This window comes from Staurois parvus, unplaced genomic scaffold, assembly GCF_062004578.1.
Source record: "Staurois parvus isolate SC_StPar_1 unplaced genomic scaffold, SC_StPar_1.0 ptg000453l, whole genome shotgun sequence".
Classification (NCBI taxonomy): Eukaryota; Metazoa; Chordata; class Amphibia; order Anura; family Ranidae; genus Staurois; species Staurois parvus.
Genome location: NW_028318249.1, coordinates 2,102,880 through 2,120,731, shown reverse-complemented (window position 1 = coordinate 2,120,731; position 17,852 = coordinate 2,102,880). Strand labels below are relative to the sequence as shown.

General features: G+C 41.1%; 1 protein-coding gene across 1 annotated transcript in view; it reads right to left on the bottom strand.

The window, feature by feature from the left end:
- Positions 1-10,683: 10,683 nt before the first annotated feature.
- Positions 10,684-17,852, bottom strand: part of XKR6 (XK related 6) — a 321,793-nt gene continuing 314,624 nt past the window's right edge. Inside the window, exons 2-3 of the mRNA XM_089688752.1 lie at positions 16,543-16,739; positions 10,684-11,648 (exon numbers count right to left, since the gene is read on the bottom strand). Of these exons, the coding sequence (XP_089544878.1) occupies positions 10,684-11,648; positions 16,543-16,739 (1,162 nt within the window). The remainder of the gene's footprint in view (positions 11,649-16,542; positions 16,740-17,852) is intronic.

Below are 17,852 nucleotides of genomic sequence, written 5' to 3'. Positions count from 1 at the left end.
CCAGGAAAGTATCATTTCCTATACATTAAAATAATCACTTGCTTGGAAATTGCTTGGCTGGGTTCTATCAATGACAACCGGAAATGACCTCTGAAGTCTTCCAAATTCAAAATAGAGTTTTTGGGGTTAATTTACTAAAGGCAAATAGGCTGTTCCCTTTGCAAGATAATTTTTACTTTGTAGGGTGAATTTTCCCTAAGCTGTGAATATAGTGGAAATTCACTTTGCAAAGAATACCAATTGCGTGGAAAATAAAGAAAACAGTATTTTTGCTTGCACATGATTGGATGATGGCAGTTAGCAGATTTTCACCCCATTCACTAAGCTATGTGAAAATTCCCTTTCAAAGAGAACAGCCTATTTGATTTTGATAAATCAACCCCAATATGTCTAATCAGGCTGGATAAGAAGGGTAAAGTAGAACCCCAGATACAGTATACAGCTAGACAGTTATACTGTTTAAAACAAATTGCACATTGCAAATGCAGAATAGATCCAGAAATAAATCTAGCACAGCAATGGTAAAAAAAAATATAAGACTGATTCATACTTCTAGAGCAGGGGTCTCCAAATTATGGCCTGTGGGCCACACCTGGCCCTCTACAAGAATTTATATGGTGCAAAATAGAGTAAGTGGTGTATCCTCACTGAGCACAGATTAACGGTCAGCAGAGGTTGCCTATGATCTCTGTTTCAACACCCAAATCTGCACCCTTACTCTGGGGGATTCTTATGGAAATACTGATAGGAACCCTGGTGTTAAAGGGTACTATAATGGGGACTTTGATGTAGGGAGGGACTCTAATGGGGACTTGGATGTAAGGGAGGACTCTGGTGGGCCTTTGAATGTAAAGGGGGATTCAGATGAGGACCCAGATGTAATGGAGACCCTGATGTATGGCTAGACTCTGATGGGGATTTTGTTTTAAAGAGGAACTCTGATGGGGACCGTGATATAAAATGGAATCTGATGGGATTTTTTTTTTGGCCTGTGAATATTTATAAAATATACAATGGGGCCCTCATACTGCAAAGTTTGGAGACCCCTATTCTAGGGTATGAAGAGTAGCATCTAAGTCTTTAAAATATACAACATTTTAAATGATAATATTGGGATAGCTTTATGATTCACTCCAGTTTGCCCAAAGCTACTTTGACCTGGTCAACCAACCCCATGTTTAAATCAATCATTGTGTTTCTTTTCCTTGTAACTTCTGAGGGGTGGCAAACTGCATCTGTTCTGCCAAAACGGGGACAGCCAAGAAAGGAGAATTAAGGTTTTTTATTACCAGACTACAGCCATGGACATGGATGGAGGTTAGAGAGTATTTTCTAGGATTGATAAGAAGAGCAGGAAGGGACCCAACTGGAGTTCTGACCAAGTGGGTTACGCGATAGAAAAATCCTACTTCCTATTCCAACCTTTGTCCCATCGCAGAGAGTTTCAGTATACACCTAGTGGTGAAAGCAGCTGCAAAAAGTAACAGTAATTTGTTGCCTCCACAAGAGGGTATTGTGCCCTCTGACATTAACTGGAAGATATTGCCTGAGGTGAGAAGCATCACACATTCTAAAAATATTAAATATACAATTCTAGTACATTGAAGAAAATGCTTTGAAAGACTGCCACCTTCTATGTTCCTCCTTGAGTAAAATGTAAGAGAAGAAGCACCAGAACTTGGTTTACCCTTGAGAGTAACCAATGTTACTGTGTAAAAACTACAAATTCAGGGCACCCTACAAGAAAATAATCTGAACCCACAAAATTTCCCATCTTTTGTATCTCTAACGATGGAAATGCTCACACCAGTTCCTACTGAATTTCGCAGTGGAGGGGAATTCAATTATAGATTTTTTTGGGTTGTTTTGGAACAGGGGTTGCAGCGCATACCTAGAGGATCATTGTGGCCTGTTCACAACTGTGACTTCTGTTTTTAGTCTAGATTGTAGTTTTGAATCTAATCACCTTAGTTGGGCTTATGGAATAATCTCGACATTCAGTCCTAAATCGGAAGAACTATAGACTTACATTTACTTTCCTCCTTTTCTAGCTTTATATATTTTGTTTGACCTTGAAATTGCAGCTTGTGAGGGTCCAAGGTTACCTAAGATCTTGTAGCTGCTGCTATGCTAACTGCCTGACATGAAAATCTGCATACTCAGCATTTGTGAAACTATATCTTAGATGAAGAAGCTAATATCACAAAGTATCACAGAGGTGGCGAAGACCTAAAGAGAGTAAACCTAAAGTTGGCCATACAGGCTGGCTTGATTTTGTCTCGTTCAACCCAATAAAATTTATTGGTTACCTACTCAGTCATTGGTTAATAACACAATAACATCAGACTCTTTGCTGCCGGCTTCTGTATGCCAGTTATTGACAGGCAGGAATGCTGGTTGGCTGCACCTCACTCCCACTGTATTGGTCTAGGCCAACATGGGGTCTGCAGGACAGTCTGTTAGCAAGGAAAGGCCATGGGAAAGTGGCTGGCCCAGGTGGTTTCAAACTGAGGCCTGTTGGAGAAAGAGATGCCACTAGCAGTGTTACCATGAACCGTGGTGTCCCTGTTGTCCCCCAGTGGGGGTTCAGCTGATAATCTTCCACCTGGCTGAGTTGATTTTTAAATTGACTTTCAGGAGGCATCAGCTAATATGGTAAGACTGTGACCTCTGACCCCCCCCCCCCAATATCAGACAGAGTTGGAGTGAGTAAACTTTAAGCTTGATTTTTTCTTATTCATCCCAAGAAAACCAGTTGATTCCCCAATCCATGCAAACAGAATCTTCACTGCAGGATATTATAAGTGAAATATTGACAGGTGGATGTGCTGGCTGGCTCTGCTTCACCCCCACCGTATTGGTCTGGCACCAACCCGGGGCCATGGAAGGTGGTTGGCTTAGGCCCCAAAGAGAGGGAGCAATCGCCACCAGCTTCATACATACAATGATATCTCTTCTGTCTTCCAGCTGGTTTTCGGGTAATAATTTTCCACCCAGCTTAGTTGATTTTTCAATGGACTTTCAAGCAGAATAACCCAAAATTCTGGCTATCTAGGACCTTAAGATTTCAGAATACTATTGAGTTCAACAAATAAAATAATATATATATATATATATATATATATATATATATATATATCCTAACCTGTTTTAATAATGTAATCATGAATGTTTAGATTTTCCCATAAGCCCAACTGTGACAGATCTACTTTAAAGCCAACAGCAAAAATGGCAAAAATTCACTTGAAAATGGCCTCCAAGAAAAAAAAAAAAAAGAATGGCCACTTACCCCAAAAAGCAGTTGGGAGAGGACAGGCCAGAGGCAGTCACAAGGGAAGAAGGTAAAATTACAGAAGTGTCCAGGCAGATCCCTTTGAGCTACACAGAGCAACTGAATCTGGCAGGTGGACACCTGGTGGCATCAGCTTCTTTTACTATTTACTATTGCTGGGCCACAGGTTAAAGGGCTTCAACACACAATTGAGGTCATGTAGCATCACAACCATTGCTGAATCTCTGAACAATTTAAGCTGCCGATCACCTGAGAATTAAGTCAAAAAACACATTTGGGAGATGTTTTGACTTAGCTGATTTAGCTGATTTGTGGTTGCGGCAGACTTGTTCTGTTTTCTCTCTATAAAAAAAGAAACAATTAGCACCAGGTCACATGCTGGAACATTTCTGGTTTGCGATAATGAATGCTTCCCACGCTCGGCAGCAATCATTACTGCTGATTCAGTTGACACAAGACGTGCTCAAATGTGTGGTACAGACGGTGTGTTGTCACCCTTATACCATGTGGAATTCACAGAAATTTTAATATTAATTAAAGGAACATATAATCCTATACATTATTTGAATTACATTGGCAGGTGAACCGGGCAAAAAAACTTTTCACTTAAACATATTCCTCAGTAGCTAAAAAGATATAAATCCACTCTGTGCGCCCCAATGCCTTTGAAAACCCAGATGTGACCTATTAAAAACAGAGGTGATATCATCACTGTGCTGTACATAGCCTATGTAGAGAGCAGAGCTGTGGGAGGGGTGGGCCTATGTAGAGAGCAGAGCTGTGGGAGGGGCCCACCCACTACAGAAAACTACAGGAGTGGGCGGAGACAAGACCAATCATCCTGCACAAGGAGAGAGAGCAGCTGTGACCGGTCTTTTTTACAGGAAGCAAAGTGCAGTGATGGTTACATGCTGAATTACTGCACAGGTCTGGAAGAAGTACAGAAAGGAAACCAAGATTAATAAAACGCTTCCTCCGGTACTTGGATAATATTTTTTTTATCGCAGATTTTAGATTTAATAGCTCAAACAGGCTACTAAACTTGCTATAGGAACAAATTGCTGTCTATAGTGTGAGCTTCAATGTATCATGCACAACAACACCATAGCAATTAAATGCTTCTGAAGGACTGTGCAATGATGTGGGATTATAGGTTACTACAAAGGTCCCCAACCCCCGGGCTGTGGACCGGTGCCAGTCTGTGGTCTGTTGAGGACCACGCGGTGGGTGGTCGAATGAGCTAGCAAAAGCTCCACTGCTACCCTCCCACCACCAGATGGAGCCCACTCCCCTTTTTCCAGCACCACTACTCCCTGCCTTCTCTGTGGTAATGTCGGTGACACACAGGAAGAAGAGGAACAGAGATGGGGAGAAGGGGGAGTAGAAAGGGAGGGAGGAGAGCCGAGCCGGGGACAGGAACATCAGAGAACACTGGTGAGCCCCGTACATCGCTATGGTCTATAGGAGAAAGAGACCACCATGTCCTGGGGTCCACCCCCTCCCCCAAGGTGACAGGCTGTACCCCCAACACCACACTCCTCCTCCCTTACCCCTGGACCGTAGAGGGGTTGTCTTCCAAGAAGCCAGCCCCTGATGCCGCTGAGGTTGGGGAGTGCTGGGCTTCTACACCACTAGCAATTATTATTAGTATGATTGTGCTAATAACATTTTGTGCTGAAACAGGAACATGGAGATAAAACATCAACTCTAACCAGTATCTCACTGACCAACAAAATGTGGGGGTGCATTTCTAAAAACATTTGCATAGCTGTCCATCCTTCAAAGCTGCATGTAAATTTGTTCTGCACAAATGGGTCAAAATCGAATGTTCTCAGGCTATATGGTCCAAAGATCGAATGTGTGAACAGGGGAGGGGGGGATACTGCATTATGGCCACTAGATGGCGCTGGCTTTCATAGAAAACAAATACGCTGCACAGTGCCATCTAGAGGCACTGGAGAAAAATACCATGTTATGGCCACTAGATGGTATTTTTTCCCATTCCTAGTGGGAATAGGGAAAATACCATATTATGGCCACTAGATTGTATTTTTTCCCACTGCTAGTTTGAATGGGGAAAATGCCATATTGCGGCCACTAGATGGTATTTTTTCCCACTCCTAGTGAGAATGGGGAAAATGCCATATTACGGCCGCTAAATGGTATTTTTTCCCACTCCTAGTGAGAATGAGGAAAATTCCATATTGCAGCCACTAGATGGTATTTTTTCCCACTCCTAGTGAGAATGAGGAAAATGCCATAATACGGTCACTAGATGGTATTTTTCCCACTCCTAGTGAGAATGAGGAAAATGCCATATTACGGCCACTAAATGGTATTTTTTCCCACTCCTAGTGAGAATGAGGAAAATTCCATATTGCAGCCACTAGATGGTATTTTTTCCCACTCCTAGTGAGAATGGGGAAAATGCCATATTACGGCCGCTAAATGGTATTTTTTCCCACTCCTAGTGAGAATTAGGAAAATGCCATATCGCGGCCACTAGATGATATTTTTTCCCACTCCTATGGGGAAAATGCCATATTACGGCCACTAGATGGTATTTTTTCCCACTCCTAGTGAGAATGGGGAAAATGCCATATTGCGGCCACTAGATGGTATTTTTTCCCACTCCTAGTGAGAATGGGGAAAATGCCATATTGCGGCCACTAGATGGTATTTTTTCCCACTCCTAGTGGGAATGGGGAAAATGCCATATTACGGCCACTAGATGGTATTTTTTCCCACTCCTAGTGAGAATGGGGAAAATGCCATATTACGGCCACTAGATGGCACCTTTTAGCGTATTTATTTTCAATGAAAGCCAGCACCATCTAGTGGCCATAATATGGTATATTTCCCCATTCACAAGTTCAATTGTGCCCTATCCCCAGAGAACAAACTTAAGTTTTGATGGAAAAACAGCTTTGCAATTTTTTTGAATAAAAACACCCCTTAATGCCATTTTGGCAAGGGAGGATCATTGAGTCTAGCTGAACATCAATTTCTATTTACAAACTAGAACTTGGACCACATAACCTGGAATATAAAATATAGTATAATTTCTTAAGAATTTCCTTATCATTACAAATACAAACTTCCCGGAACATGCCTGGCCAAAAAAAAAAGAAGCTACATTCCCAGTGATACAGGCACACACATAAAATTGTCGTCCTTCTTTTAAACCAGTAGAAATCCTTTCATATGAGTTAGTGAATAGCCACTTGGATTATCACAAAAAAACAGGAGCGGAGAATTCCTTTTTTTTCCATTATACTTTACACGTGATAAATATGAATTAAGAGTTTATAAACTAAAGTTGATAATATTTACAAGATTTTTTTAATCTCAATTTGTCTAATGTGATATTTTATAAGCAGGATCCAGTTAAAACCAAAGTTGATCCCAATCCCATGCATCTACCAGCTAGGCTATTTCAAAGTCAGGTGACCAATAATTTGTATTTGTCCACCATCCTTTAGCAAAAAAACAAAAAACAAAAAAAAAAAATGCTGGTTTTTGCAGGCACAGATTTTAGTTTACTAGAAACCGTTGACCGTTGGTATATAACCTCTGTAGTCTTGCCCTGCTAATAACAGTAGCACCAAATTGCAATAATTTAAAAAAAAAAAAAAGTTTAATACAATTTTTATTTAAATAAATCTAAAAATTTTGCATCAATGGATGTGGTACAAAAAATGTTTTACTGCACTAAACTGTTCAACACAGGCTTTGAATCTTTGATGTTATTTGCAGCTTCATGTTGGTTGAACATTGAGGTGTTAATTGATCTGGTATTTTTAACAGGTAGTAACCCCACACAATACATTTAAAAGGCGCAGATTCTATTAGCCATAATTTGCCTATAATTTCCTTTCTGACATTTTTGTTTTTTAAATTGAATTGTGTTATTTTTGCATAAAATTCATATAGTAAAGTATAAAATGGACTTTGCCCTAAAACACAAGGTCCACGTATGTGGCTGTCCCTAACCCCCTACCGCAATATAAAAAAAAAAAAAAAGTTGAAAATGCTTACGATTGAATTGTTTATATATATTTTTTTTTTTTTCCTTGGCTTCTGGCAGGCTCACCTGAACAAGGTGACGCCAAGGGGTCTTCTTGTGAGATCCTGGGAAAGTTGGGGATCCTGGGCTTTCCAAAGATCGCTTTGTGAGGCCCAGTGACATCAGTGACAGGAAGCTGGAAGTGACCAAAACATGGGAGGGAGTAAAGTTAGTGTTTCTAATGCATTTTTTTTTTCATTTTTTTTTTCCTGTAATGCAGTATTTTGTGAACAGGAGTTGTTGGCAGCCACATATGGAGACCTAGCAGTTTAATACAAGGTTCGCTTTAAATTAACAATTATTTTAATATACACCAAAGAAATAATACATTTGACAACTATCTGACTTAAAGTATATCTAAAGCCATTTTTTTTAGTTTTGAATAGAGTGTAAAAGGGTTTAGCATCCATTTTTTAAAATCTTCTGTCTGTGTCAATGGCTGGGGGGGGGGGGGGGTTAACCCACTCTTTGTCATGGTAAGTATTGCTGTTGGAACTTACAGTGATGGAAAATCCAAAATTTTCTTTTCAATAATTTTTTTCTTTTCAATCATTTTTATTGGGATTTCTCAAGTCTAAGAAAAATCCAAAAATTTGACTTGCCACCTGAACAAAGAGAGAGAAATAAATCCTTCAGAGCAGCACGATTGCAATTATTATTTTTTCTTTAGAGAGAAAGATTTCGCAGTTACTGTTGAGTTGTCTCAGGGAGAAAAAATGATCTCCGGTGGGAAAATAAAATAAATGGGTTGTAACACTTTCTTACTTTATGCAATACTTATAAAGATGGCTTTCAATGCACTTTTAAATCCAGACATATTCTGTTTTTTACTGTTAAAAAAAATCTTGACATATTTTTGGAAGGAAATGACAATTAATTCAACAGTCACATCTAGAATACATTTTTACCCTTTGGTGATAAAAAAAAATTTCACTGGCTGCTGTGTCGGTATAACAAAGTTCAAACAGTTTGCAAATATTTTTTTTTCCTTTAATATTTGGTGTGTGGGGTCCCTTTACAAAATGAACACAACTGAGTATAGGGATACCACTTTATAATTTTTTTAAATGTGTGTCTGGTATTTTAGGCTGCACTGCCTAAATTTCATCTAAAACAATTCTGGATGGAATCAACAGATGAAATAAAACAAAATTTCACACATAACATAAGAAAACAATACCAATAGTAAACAGACAAAAAGTTAAATATACAATGAGCCTGTAAACACAAAATTTATATTTTTTTTCTCTGCATTACAGAACATCTGATAATAATTTAGGAATGTCTGGCTCAAATTAAAGCCTTTTTTTTTGGTATACGGACTACATTTTTGAGAAGTAGCCCTTAATCAAATGGTTGATGTATTCCTATGATATCTGCAGAGAAATAGAAGGTACATACAAAAAAAATATATTTTTTTACCGGGAACATCCAATAAATTAAAAATCATTGTTCTCTTGATGTTTAAAATGCTGCATCACTTTGTAGAATAACTAGGACTTTGAAGTTATAAAAGAAACAACAAACAAGACATATCATTGCAAACTGACAATGTTGAACGACTCCCTAGCATAGCTCAACATTGGTTCAAGTCACAGATAATTCTTCCATTAATAAATAATAATCATTTTAAAAACTCAAAACAGAACTCTTTCAATTGCACACACAGGAAAGACTTACAGTATTTACTTAAATATACTCTCTGTATATATGTATTTATATATATTTATATACCTTTTTTTTTGCCAAGTAGAGCGAATGTGGGAAAAGATGCCCTGAATCAAGATGGCCGTTTAAAGGAGCAATACTCTAGATTACAAAATTGAATACTGAGGTGTTTGTGAAAAAAAAAAAAAAAAATAATAATAATAAAAAAATAAACCAGCAAGGTTATTAGTACCAAACCAGAAACAAATGTTTTGTGCACATACTGGAAGGAAGAAAAGTACATACATAAAAGGAAACAAAATAAAAAAAAAAAAAAAACATTTTTTTTCAGTTTGATCAACTAAACACAACACAGTTTGTCAAGCTTCACAGAGAAAAAAAAAGATGTATTATCTTCCAGAACTGCAGGTCTAAAAAAAATATATAGCAGCAGTCTCAATAATTTCTGTCATATACATACTGTACAAAGGAGAATTAGTTCGCTGCAGTTCTTGAATGCACCAAGTTGTGTGTGAAGGGTCTTTAGCCAATCACAAAAAATCAAAGTACAAAGCACCAGTAATTGTTTTGATCTCTGTTAGAGGAAAACGTAACACCTAAACAACCTGTTGTTGTAGAAACACAAAAAAGTGGAAAAGAAAAAAGAAAATTAGCACTAGATATTACCTTAAGGCTCAGATTTAACATGACACACAAACAAGACCTTAGTGGATAATTGTAATACAACGGCTTTAAAAAAAATAAATAAATAAAATAAAAATAAAAATATGCAGTCACCAACCAAGTATTGTGCCTTTAAATTGTCTTCGTTCTTTTTGCTACCATGCTGAGTTTGATTATTACTGAATTTTCTGACCTGTGTTTTTTTTTTTTGAGTAGAAGGTAACAGATTTTTTTTTTGGTGTTTGATCATAGGTCAACTGTTGTTTGCTGTTTTTTTTTCTTTTTTGGAAGTAAAAATGGTATTACTATGTGAATTCAGTGCAAGCAGAATACAGCTGACCATCACATAGCGACCGTCCAAAGATCTCGTCCTCGCGTTAACCCTTTGGCTGTTGTAGGGGGAGGCCAGCAGTGAAAGGGTTAAGCAAGAGCCGGATATCTACATCCTCGGTGTGAGATGACACTTTCGAGAAAGGGGGGGGGGGGGTCGTGTTCAGTCTCGGCTGCGCTCCAGACCTTGACCTCATTGAAAGTAGCCAGTCGACAACAAAAAAAGAAAAAGGCTTGATCTCTTTCCTGACTACCACCACCGATTTTGCATTAGAGAGGTGACAGTAGTTAATGAAACTCAGCACCAAAAGGGCATAAGGCAGTTGAAGGTTAGTTTTTTTTTTTTTTTGTTTTCTATCAGCACCAATCCCATAAATTCTCTACACTTGGTGTATAATGTATAAAATATGGAGTGGAGACAACTTTTCCCCACCCCAGACCGTAGCGTGGATGGTTCAATACTGTTTTCTCTTATGTAGAACAACAAAGAATAGTCTTCTTTTTTTTTCGTTTTTACTTACAAAACATAGAGAATATCTTTGTATACCTACAGCAACCAGAAATAAAGCTCTTGGCCAAGCTTTCTTTCTTTGTGTGTTTTTTTTTCTTTTCAATAAGCTGTGTTTCTCGTAAACAAAAATAAGGTTCCTCTGAACGTAGAGCATTAAAGAGAAGACTCATACTGTAGAAGCTCGTACAAGAGAGGACCGTCTCTATATCTAATACCTACAGCTGTGGGGGTGATATATTGAAGAATGTTGATAGTCCTCCTTAATCGTCTGTCCACAAAATGAGCATCCCAGGCTGGGTATCTTTTTCTTGGCATGTCAATCTTTATGAGGGGCCCTTCTGGGTAATAAGGGCGCCCAGATGGAGTAGATGGCACCATTGGTCTCACCTGGAAAACGGGCAAGCACGTGTCAGTTGCTAGATCATCCTGTTGCTCCGCCACTACTCTGGTGGGCGTTGCCTGGGCCCCCCGGTGCCCAGGGGTTTGTGGCGCCATGGGCTCAACATCGGGAGGCAAAGGAATGCCCCAGAGCAGCTCGGCGCAACAGGAGCTAGCAAATATCTTAGCTCGTGGCCCCATGGGATGCAACACGCCATAGTACAGGAGCATGAATGCAATCCCGGCGGCGAAACTAAGAAAAACACAACACAGTGCTGGCACAGCAAAGGAGTCAGTTGTGTTAGGATCTCTGTAGAAATACCACAGGAACGTCAAGGCAGCGTTCTCTGTCAGGATAACAGTGTAATAAGCGAACATTCTATATCGAGTCCGGCCTTCTTTTACGTTAAACCAGCAAAAGATGTACACGATTCCTACCACCATGTTGAAGAGGACCTCCTCCCACTTAGACATACAGAAGTCCGTCCCACCATGAATGATCCAGAAGGCCATGATGCACCAGTGGACCACTACAAAGATCCCAAAATAGAGCTGGAAGATTGAAGCAAAGAGCGCAAATGAGATAACACGGGACGATATGGTGAAGAGTCGCCAGAAGAGGTGGATGAGTGCTCCTCTGTAGCTCATGCTTTTCTTGTCGTCCCGGGAGTCCCGTAGAAGCTTGTGATAGGAGGCTAGCACCCAAGCTAGGGACATCAGAGAGGCCACAGAGGAGACACCTGCCAGAAGACAGTTATAGAAGAGGCTTAGGAAGATAACATTATTCATGGTCATGATGCACAATGTCCAATGCTGCCCACAGAGTAGGTATTCACATTCAGCTAGGCTTGTTCTGCATTGCTGATAATGTCTCATAGCTCAACCCAGTAGCTTTCTCAGATCTCAGGTGTGTCAGAAACATACCTCAATATTTTTAGCCACACAGGTAACTCAATGATCTTAATCCAATCACCATGGAATATGTCAAGGAAGATGTTGATTGTCCGAGAACAGAAAGGGGAACTTCAACACCACTGTCACCAACACATAACGACAACACACCTTCAGCAGTGTGGCGCCAATTATCATGGTTGGGACTGAAGGGGGTAAAGGGGGTGGAAGAGGTGCAGTGTTTTATTATGGGCAAGTTCATCTCCTCTACAAGTTCACCTCCTCTACAGGCTCACAGAGGTAGGCATAGCAGCATCACTACTCCTGTCAGCTGAGTGTTAAAAATAGTGAGGCGAGAGCCAGGAGTAGGTGTGGACTGTGCTCTCTCTCTCTTTGCATTTCCTCTTTCCGGCCAGTGCTGTATTGGTCTAAACACAGTCACTAGCTTGTTAATACAGCAGCACTGTCACATTGGGAATGTTCAGGGTTTCTTCTGCCATTTTACATGAAAGAGCACACAATGTCACTGTGCACTTCCAGGTTCATGCGAACTCTGATTGGCAGATCCAGAGCTGCACAGTGATTCTGAGGCAAGCAGGTGGCCCCTGCTTGTGGCAGTGGAATCCCAATTGCAGAAGACAATCACGTTCCCACATCATGGAAACAGGGGCTGCAGTTTGGCATCTTCACCCTGGGTGAAGGATGACCTTGTCCCAGCACTGCCAAAAATTGACACCTATCCCAGATTTCATGGCACCGTGGTTGTTGCATTATATAATTAGAATATGGTGTTTTCACAGACTTTCTTGTTTTTGAACAACTAACATCTGCTTGAACAGATTCATTGGTGATTGTATGAAGATAACTAAATTATCTGTGTAGATTTAAATGCCAGGCTATGCTCCTGAGACTTAAACCTGGGGAAGCTACTTGGAGCTGTGGAACATTGTTCAGCATTCTTGATCTATCTAATTCAATCTGTCAATCATATTATATTATCAATTTCATTTTAAGAGATCTAATACCTCTGTTTGTATTGTGACCTTCTCTCATACATGGAGCACCTCTAGTTGAACCCTCTAGGACTTATTCATAAGAATGACTAATCTCCCTTAACTTGCTCCTCATGGTTTGAAGATGTAGCAGCTAATTTTAGCAGATCAAGGTGCAATACACGTTTCCTCAACTTTATCAATGAAATTAGACTCTCTCTATATACAAAATTATTTCCTCCAGTATGTCTATAAAGGTTCTCATTTATCTAGGTCATGATATACCTCAGGGGTTGGCAACTGGGCACGCGTGCTCAGAGGGTGTCCTCTCACAAGCATGGCATGGCTATCTAGTTGAGTAGTTGCATTATTAGTGCAGGAGATTCATCTGCTGGTGTTTTTGTGCGAGAGTCAACCCATCCCTTTTGCACAGATAGTGGACAGAATGTGCTCTCATATTGAGCTGGCCTGACCCCAGGAGCAGAGAAGGATCAAAGCAGGCTACCCTCTTACTGAACACTTTATAACACATAAACACTATGATTAGTGTTAACCTCTGTAAGCAGCAATAGCAATTGTAACCTTTTTTTTTAGGTCCTCCTTGTCTCCAAAGGATTTATAGAGGGCCCTTGAAAATAAATCTTAATTTTAAAGTGACCAGTCAATATACAAAACTTTATCAAGAAAGCTAGCGCCATTAAAAAATAGTATGCATACTTTCCTCTCCTGTAGAGCACAATGCTGGTTGCCACTTCTCTCTGTTTATGAAACATGGTCCTAAAGTCTGCTGGATAACTGACACCTCTGGAAGGGTATATCTTCAGATCTCCCCACAGCTCATTTGGTTCTTTTTGCTGACCTCCATGTCACTACAGGTGACATCAAAGGTGTGGAGGTCATCAAGTGGAACCAGTGAGAGCTGTGGGGTACCAAGGGGATTGACATTTGAAGTAGTGTCAGTTTCTAGGTTGAATTCCAAAAAAAGTCTAATCTGAGGTGTGAATGTGTAGGAATACAACTGATCGTAGGTGGGAAGGTGAAGCAAAGAGGGTGATATGAGCTTTGAAGATGCAGAAATTGAGGCAGATCTGAGGTTTGAAGATACAAGAATTGGGGTGCTCTGAGCTGTGAAGATACAGGAATTAGCCTATTGTGAGGGTGAAGGTAGGGGATGTGGGAAAATTTGAGTTGGGAAGGTGGAGCAATGGGGGTGATCTGAGGTGGTAAAATGGAGCAATGGGGGCGATATGAAGTGTGAAGGTGCAAGAATTGGGGGAACTAAGGTATGAAGATGCAGGAATTGAGGTGTGAAATTGTGGGAATTGGGGCAATCTGAGGTGTAATGGTGCCAAAAATGGGGCGATCAGAAGTGTGAATGTGGAGGAACTGGGGTGATCTGAGGGGTGGATTTGGAGGAATCTGGGTAATCTCAGGTGTGAAGATGGAGGAATTGGGCAATCTGAAGTGCAATGGTGCAGGAATTGGAGTGATCTGAGGTCAGATGGTGCAGGAATTAAGGTGATCTGAGGTCAGAGGATACATAAATTGGGGTGATCTGAGGTTTGATTGTGCAGGAATTAAGATGATCTGAGTTCAGAAGCTGTAGGATTTGGGGTGATCTGAGGTGTGAAGGTTCAGGAATTTGGGCGATCAGAGGTTTGAAGGTGGAGGGACTAGGGTGATCTGAGGTGTGATGGTGCAGGAATTTATGTGATCTGAGGTCAGAAGGTGCAGGAATTGAGGGGATCTGAAGTGTGAAGATGCAGGAATTTGGGGAAATCTGAGGTGTAATGGTGCCAAAATTGGGGCGATCAGTGGTGTGTATGTGGAGGAATTGGGTGATCTGAGGTGTGATGGTGCCAGAATTGGTGCAGTCTGAGGTCTGATTGTGCAGGAATTAGGGTGATCTGAGATGTGAAGGTGCAGGGAATTGGTGCAGTCTGAGGTGTGAAAGTGGAGGAATTGATGTGCAGTCTGAGGTCTGATTGTGCAGGAATTGGGGTGATCTGAGACGTGAAGTGCAGGGAATTGGTGCAGTCTGAGGTGTGAACGTGGAGGAATTGAGGTGATCTGAGGTTTGATGGTGCAGGTATTGAGGTGATCTGAGGTCAGAAGGTACATAAATTGGGGTAATCTGAGGTTTGATTGTGCAGGAATTAAGATGATCTGAGTTCAGAAGCTGCAGGATTTGGGGTGATCTGAGGTGTGAAGGTTCAGGAATTTGGGAGATCAGAGGTTTGAAGGTGGAGGGACTAGGGTGATCTGAGGTGTGATGGTGCAGGAATTTATGTGATCTGAGGTCAGAAGGTGCAGGAATTGAGGGGATCTGAAGTGTGAAAATGCAGGAATTTGGGGAAATCTGAGGTGTAATGGTGCCAAAATCGGGGCGATCAGTGGTGTGTATGTGGAGGAATTGGGTGATCTGAGGTATGATGGTGCCAGAATTGGTGCAGTCTGAGGTCTGATTGTGCAGGAATTAGGGTGATCTGAGATGTGAAGGTGCAGGGAATTGGTGCAGTCTGAGGTGTGAAAGTGGAGGAATTGAGGTGATCTGAGGTTTGCTGGTGCAGGTATTGAGGTGATCTGAGGTCAGAAGGTACATAAATTGGGGTGATCTGAGGTTTGATTGTGCAGGAATTAAGATGATCTGAGTCCAGAAGCTGCAGGATTTGGGGTGATCTGAGGTGTGAAAGTTCAGGAATTTGGGCAGAGGTTTGAAGGTGGAGGGACTAGTGTGATCTGAGGTGTGATGGTGCAGGATTTTATGTGATCTGAGGTCAGAGGGTGCAGGAACTGGGGTGATTTTAGGTCTGAATGTGCAGGAACTGGGGTGATCTGACTGTGATGGTGTGGGAATTGGAGGGGTCTGAGGTATGAAGGCGCAGAAATTGGGACTGATCTGAGGTAAGAAGATGAAGGAACTGACATGTACTGAGGTCAGAAGGTGCAGTAACTGGGGTGAAGATCTGAGATCTGATTGTGCAGGAATTGGGGTGACCTGAGTTAGAATGTGCAGGAAAAGGAGTGATCTGATGTGAAGTTACAGGAACTGGGGTGATCTGAGGACTGATGGGACAGGAATTGGAGCAATCTGAGGTGTGAAGGTGCAGGAATTGGAGTGATCTGTGATTTGATAGTGCAGGAATCAGAGCAATCTGAGGTGTGAAGGTGGAGGAACTGGGATAATCTAAGGTCTGATGATGCAGGTATTGAGGTGATCTGAGGTCAGAAGATACATGTATTGAGGCAATCTGAGGTCAGAAGGTGCAGGTGCTGGGGTGGTCTGAGGTGAGAAGGTTCAGGAATTGGGGTGATCTGAGGTGTGATGGTGTAGAAACATGCAAAAATTGGGACTGATCTGAGGTCAGAAGATGAAGAAATCAACATGATCTGTGGTCAGAAGGTGCAGGTTTTGAGGTTATCTGAGGTCAGAAGGTGCAGGAACTGGGGTGAAACATCTTAACTGTTACAAAACAAACCCAGTTGAATGTAACCCTCTACTACTAGTGCATTTTATCCAGCTGTATCTACAATTCTGCTCTTTGAGTCATTGCCCATAACCAATAACCCTGGGTGAGGAAAGGAAGCTTTAAGGGTGAACTCATCACCACAGCCCATAGACCTACACCATGACTGGTAGAACTGCCATACTGCAATCTCTGACCCCATCTGCAAGATAAGAACCTAAACAATACATTGATGTTGATCTCAGCACAGTGTGTGCACGCTACAAAACACGAGGATAACTCACATGGAAGCGTGTCTGCCCGGTTCTTCTGTATCATTATGCAGAGTTGTAGCACCAGTTGGGGGGCGCTCTCGAGGAATGTCTCCAGGAGGCGCAACATGTTGACGTCTGCATATTCATACATCATAGCCCAATAAAAGCGACGTTGGTGTTCCTTTTGCCTCTGGCTCTGAATGCCCAAATACATGGTTCGAATGTATCTAAAGAGAACACACACACACAAAAAAAGGTTAATGCTTTTCTAGTGCTTTAGTAAACAGTTGCAGAGAGTCAACCTTAATTCATATCTAGATCAAAGGTGTGCATATGACAAAACCTTCTGTGAATAAATAAAGTGCCACAACAGCAGACAGACTTGTTCTCAATAGAAAAAAAGTGCGATGATCATTACACTCATAGTCCACTGATGTGCCCTCCAGCTCTCCAACTGAAAGCCCTACCTCAGTATGGACAGAGAGCTGGAGGAAGGGTCTGCAGGAGCTTGGCATTACAACCACCATCCACTGCTCGTAGTTGCAATACTTTACAAAAAATAAATAAATGCATGTATATGAGCATTTATTTATTGTAAAAGGTGGACTTATCTTTTAGTGAATTTACCTGGGGCCCTTCATTATAACATTGGGAAAGCAGCATGATGTATTTCTGAACACATCCACTAGATGGCGCTCCAGCACAAGACTGGCACACCCTGCTCCATGAGCCCTCAACAAGGAATGCTTACAATTGGGGTTATTTAAGGACAACCAAAAAATACCAGCAAGAACCTATCAGTGTACAAATGGAAATTAATTCCAAGTGTTTGCCACTTTATAGATTTGAAGAGTTTTTTTTTTAAATATTTGCATTCAGGTACTTTTTTGGTTTGTTGAGGAACAGAAAACCTGAACCCCCTTCCCATTTAGAATATCAGAATCCATAAACCTTCACAGTTAACAATCAGGTTTGCCTGGTACGATGGTAAAAGGGCCGATTTACAACTATCTAGTCCACTCCAATGCAACATTGCACGCCAACACGTCTTTGCGTCAGGGCAGCCTATTCAAATCAACACCAAAAAATCCAATCAATATGCATCGTTTTTCCCACCCAGTGATGTGTTACTGTGTGTTGTGGTGCGGTGCAGCACATGTGCTTTAAAGGTTGCTGTAGTACGTTCATGATGTTTGAATGAGCCCTTTCTAAATAATTATTTTAAAAGTATGATCAGCTTTGGTTGACACAAATTGTAAGAAATTAGGCCATCATTGGTGGCTATGTCCAAAGACCCCCTTTACGCTTTGGTTCTGGAGAACGTGTCAACTGACTGAACC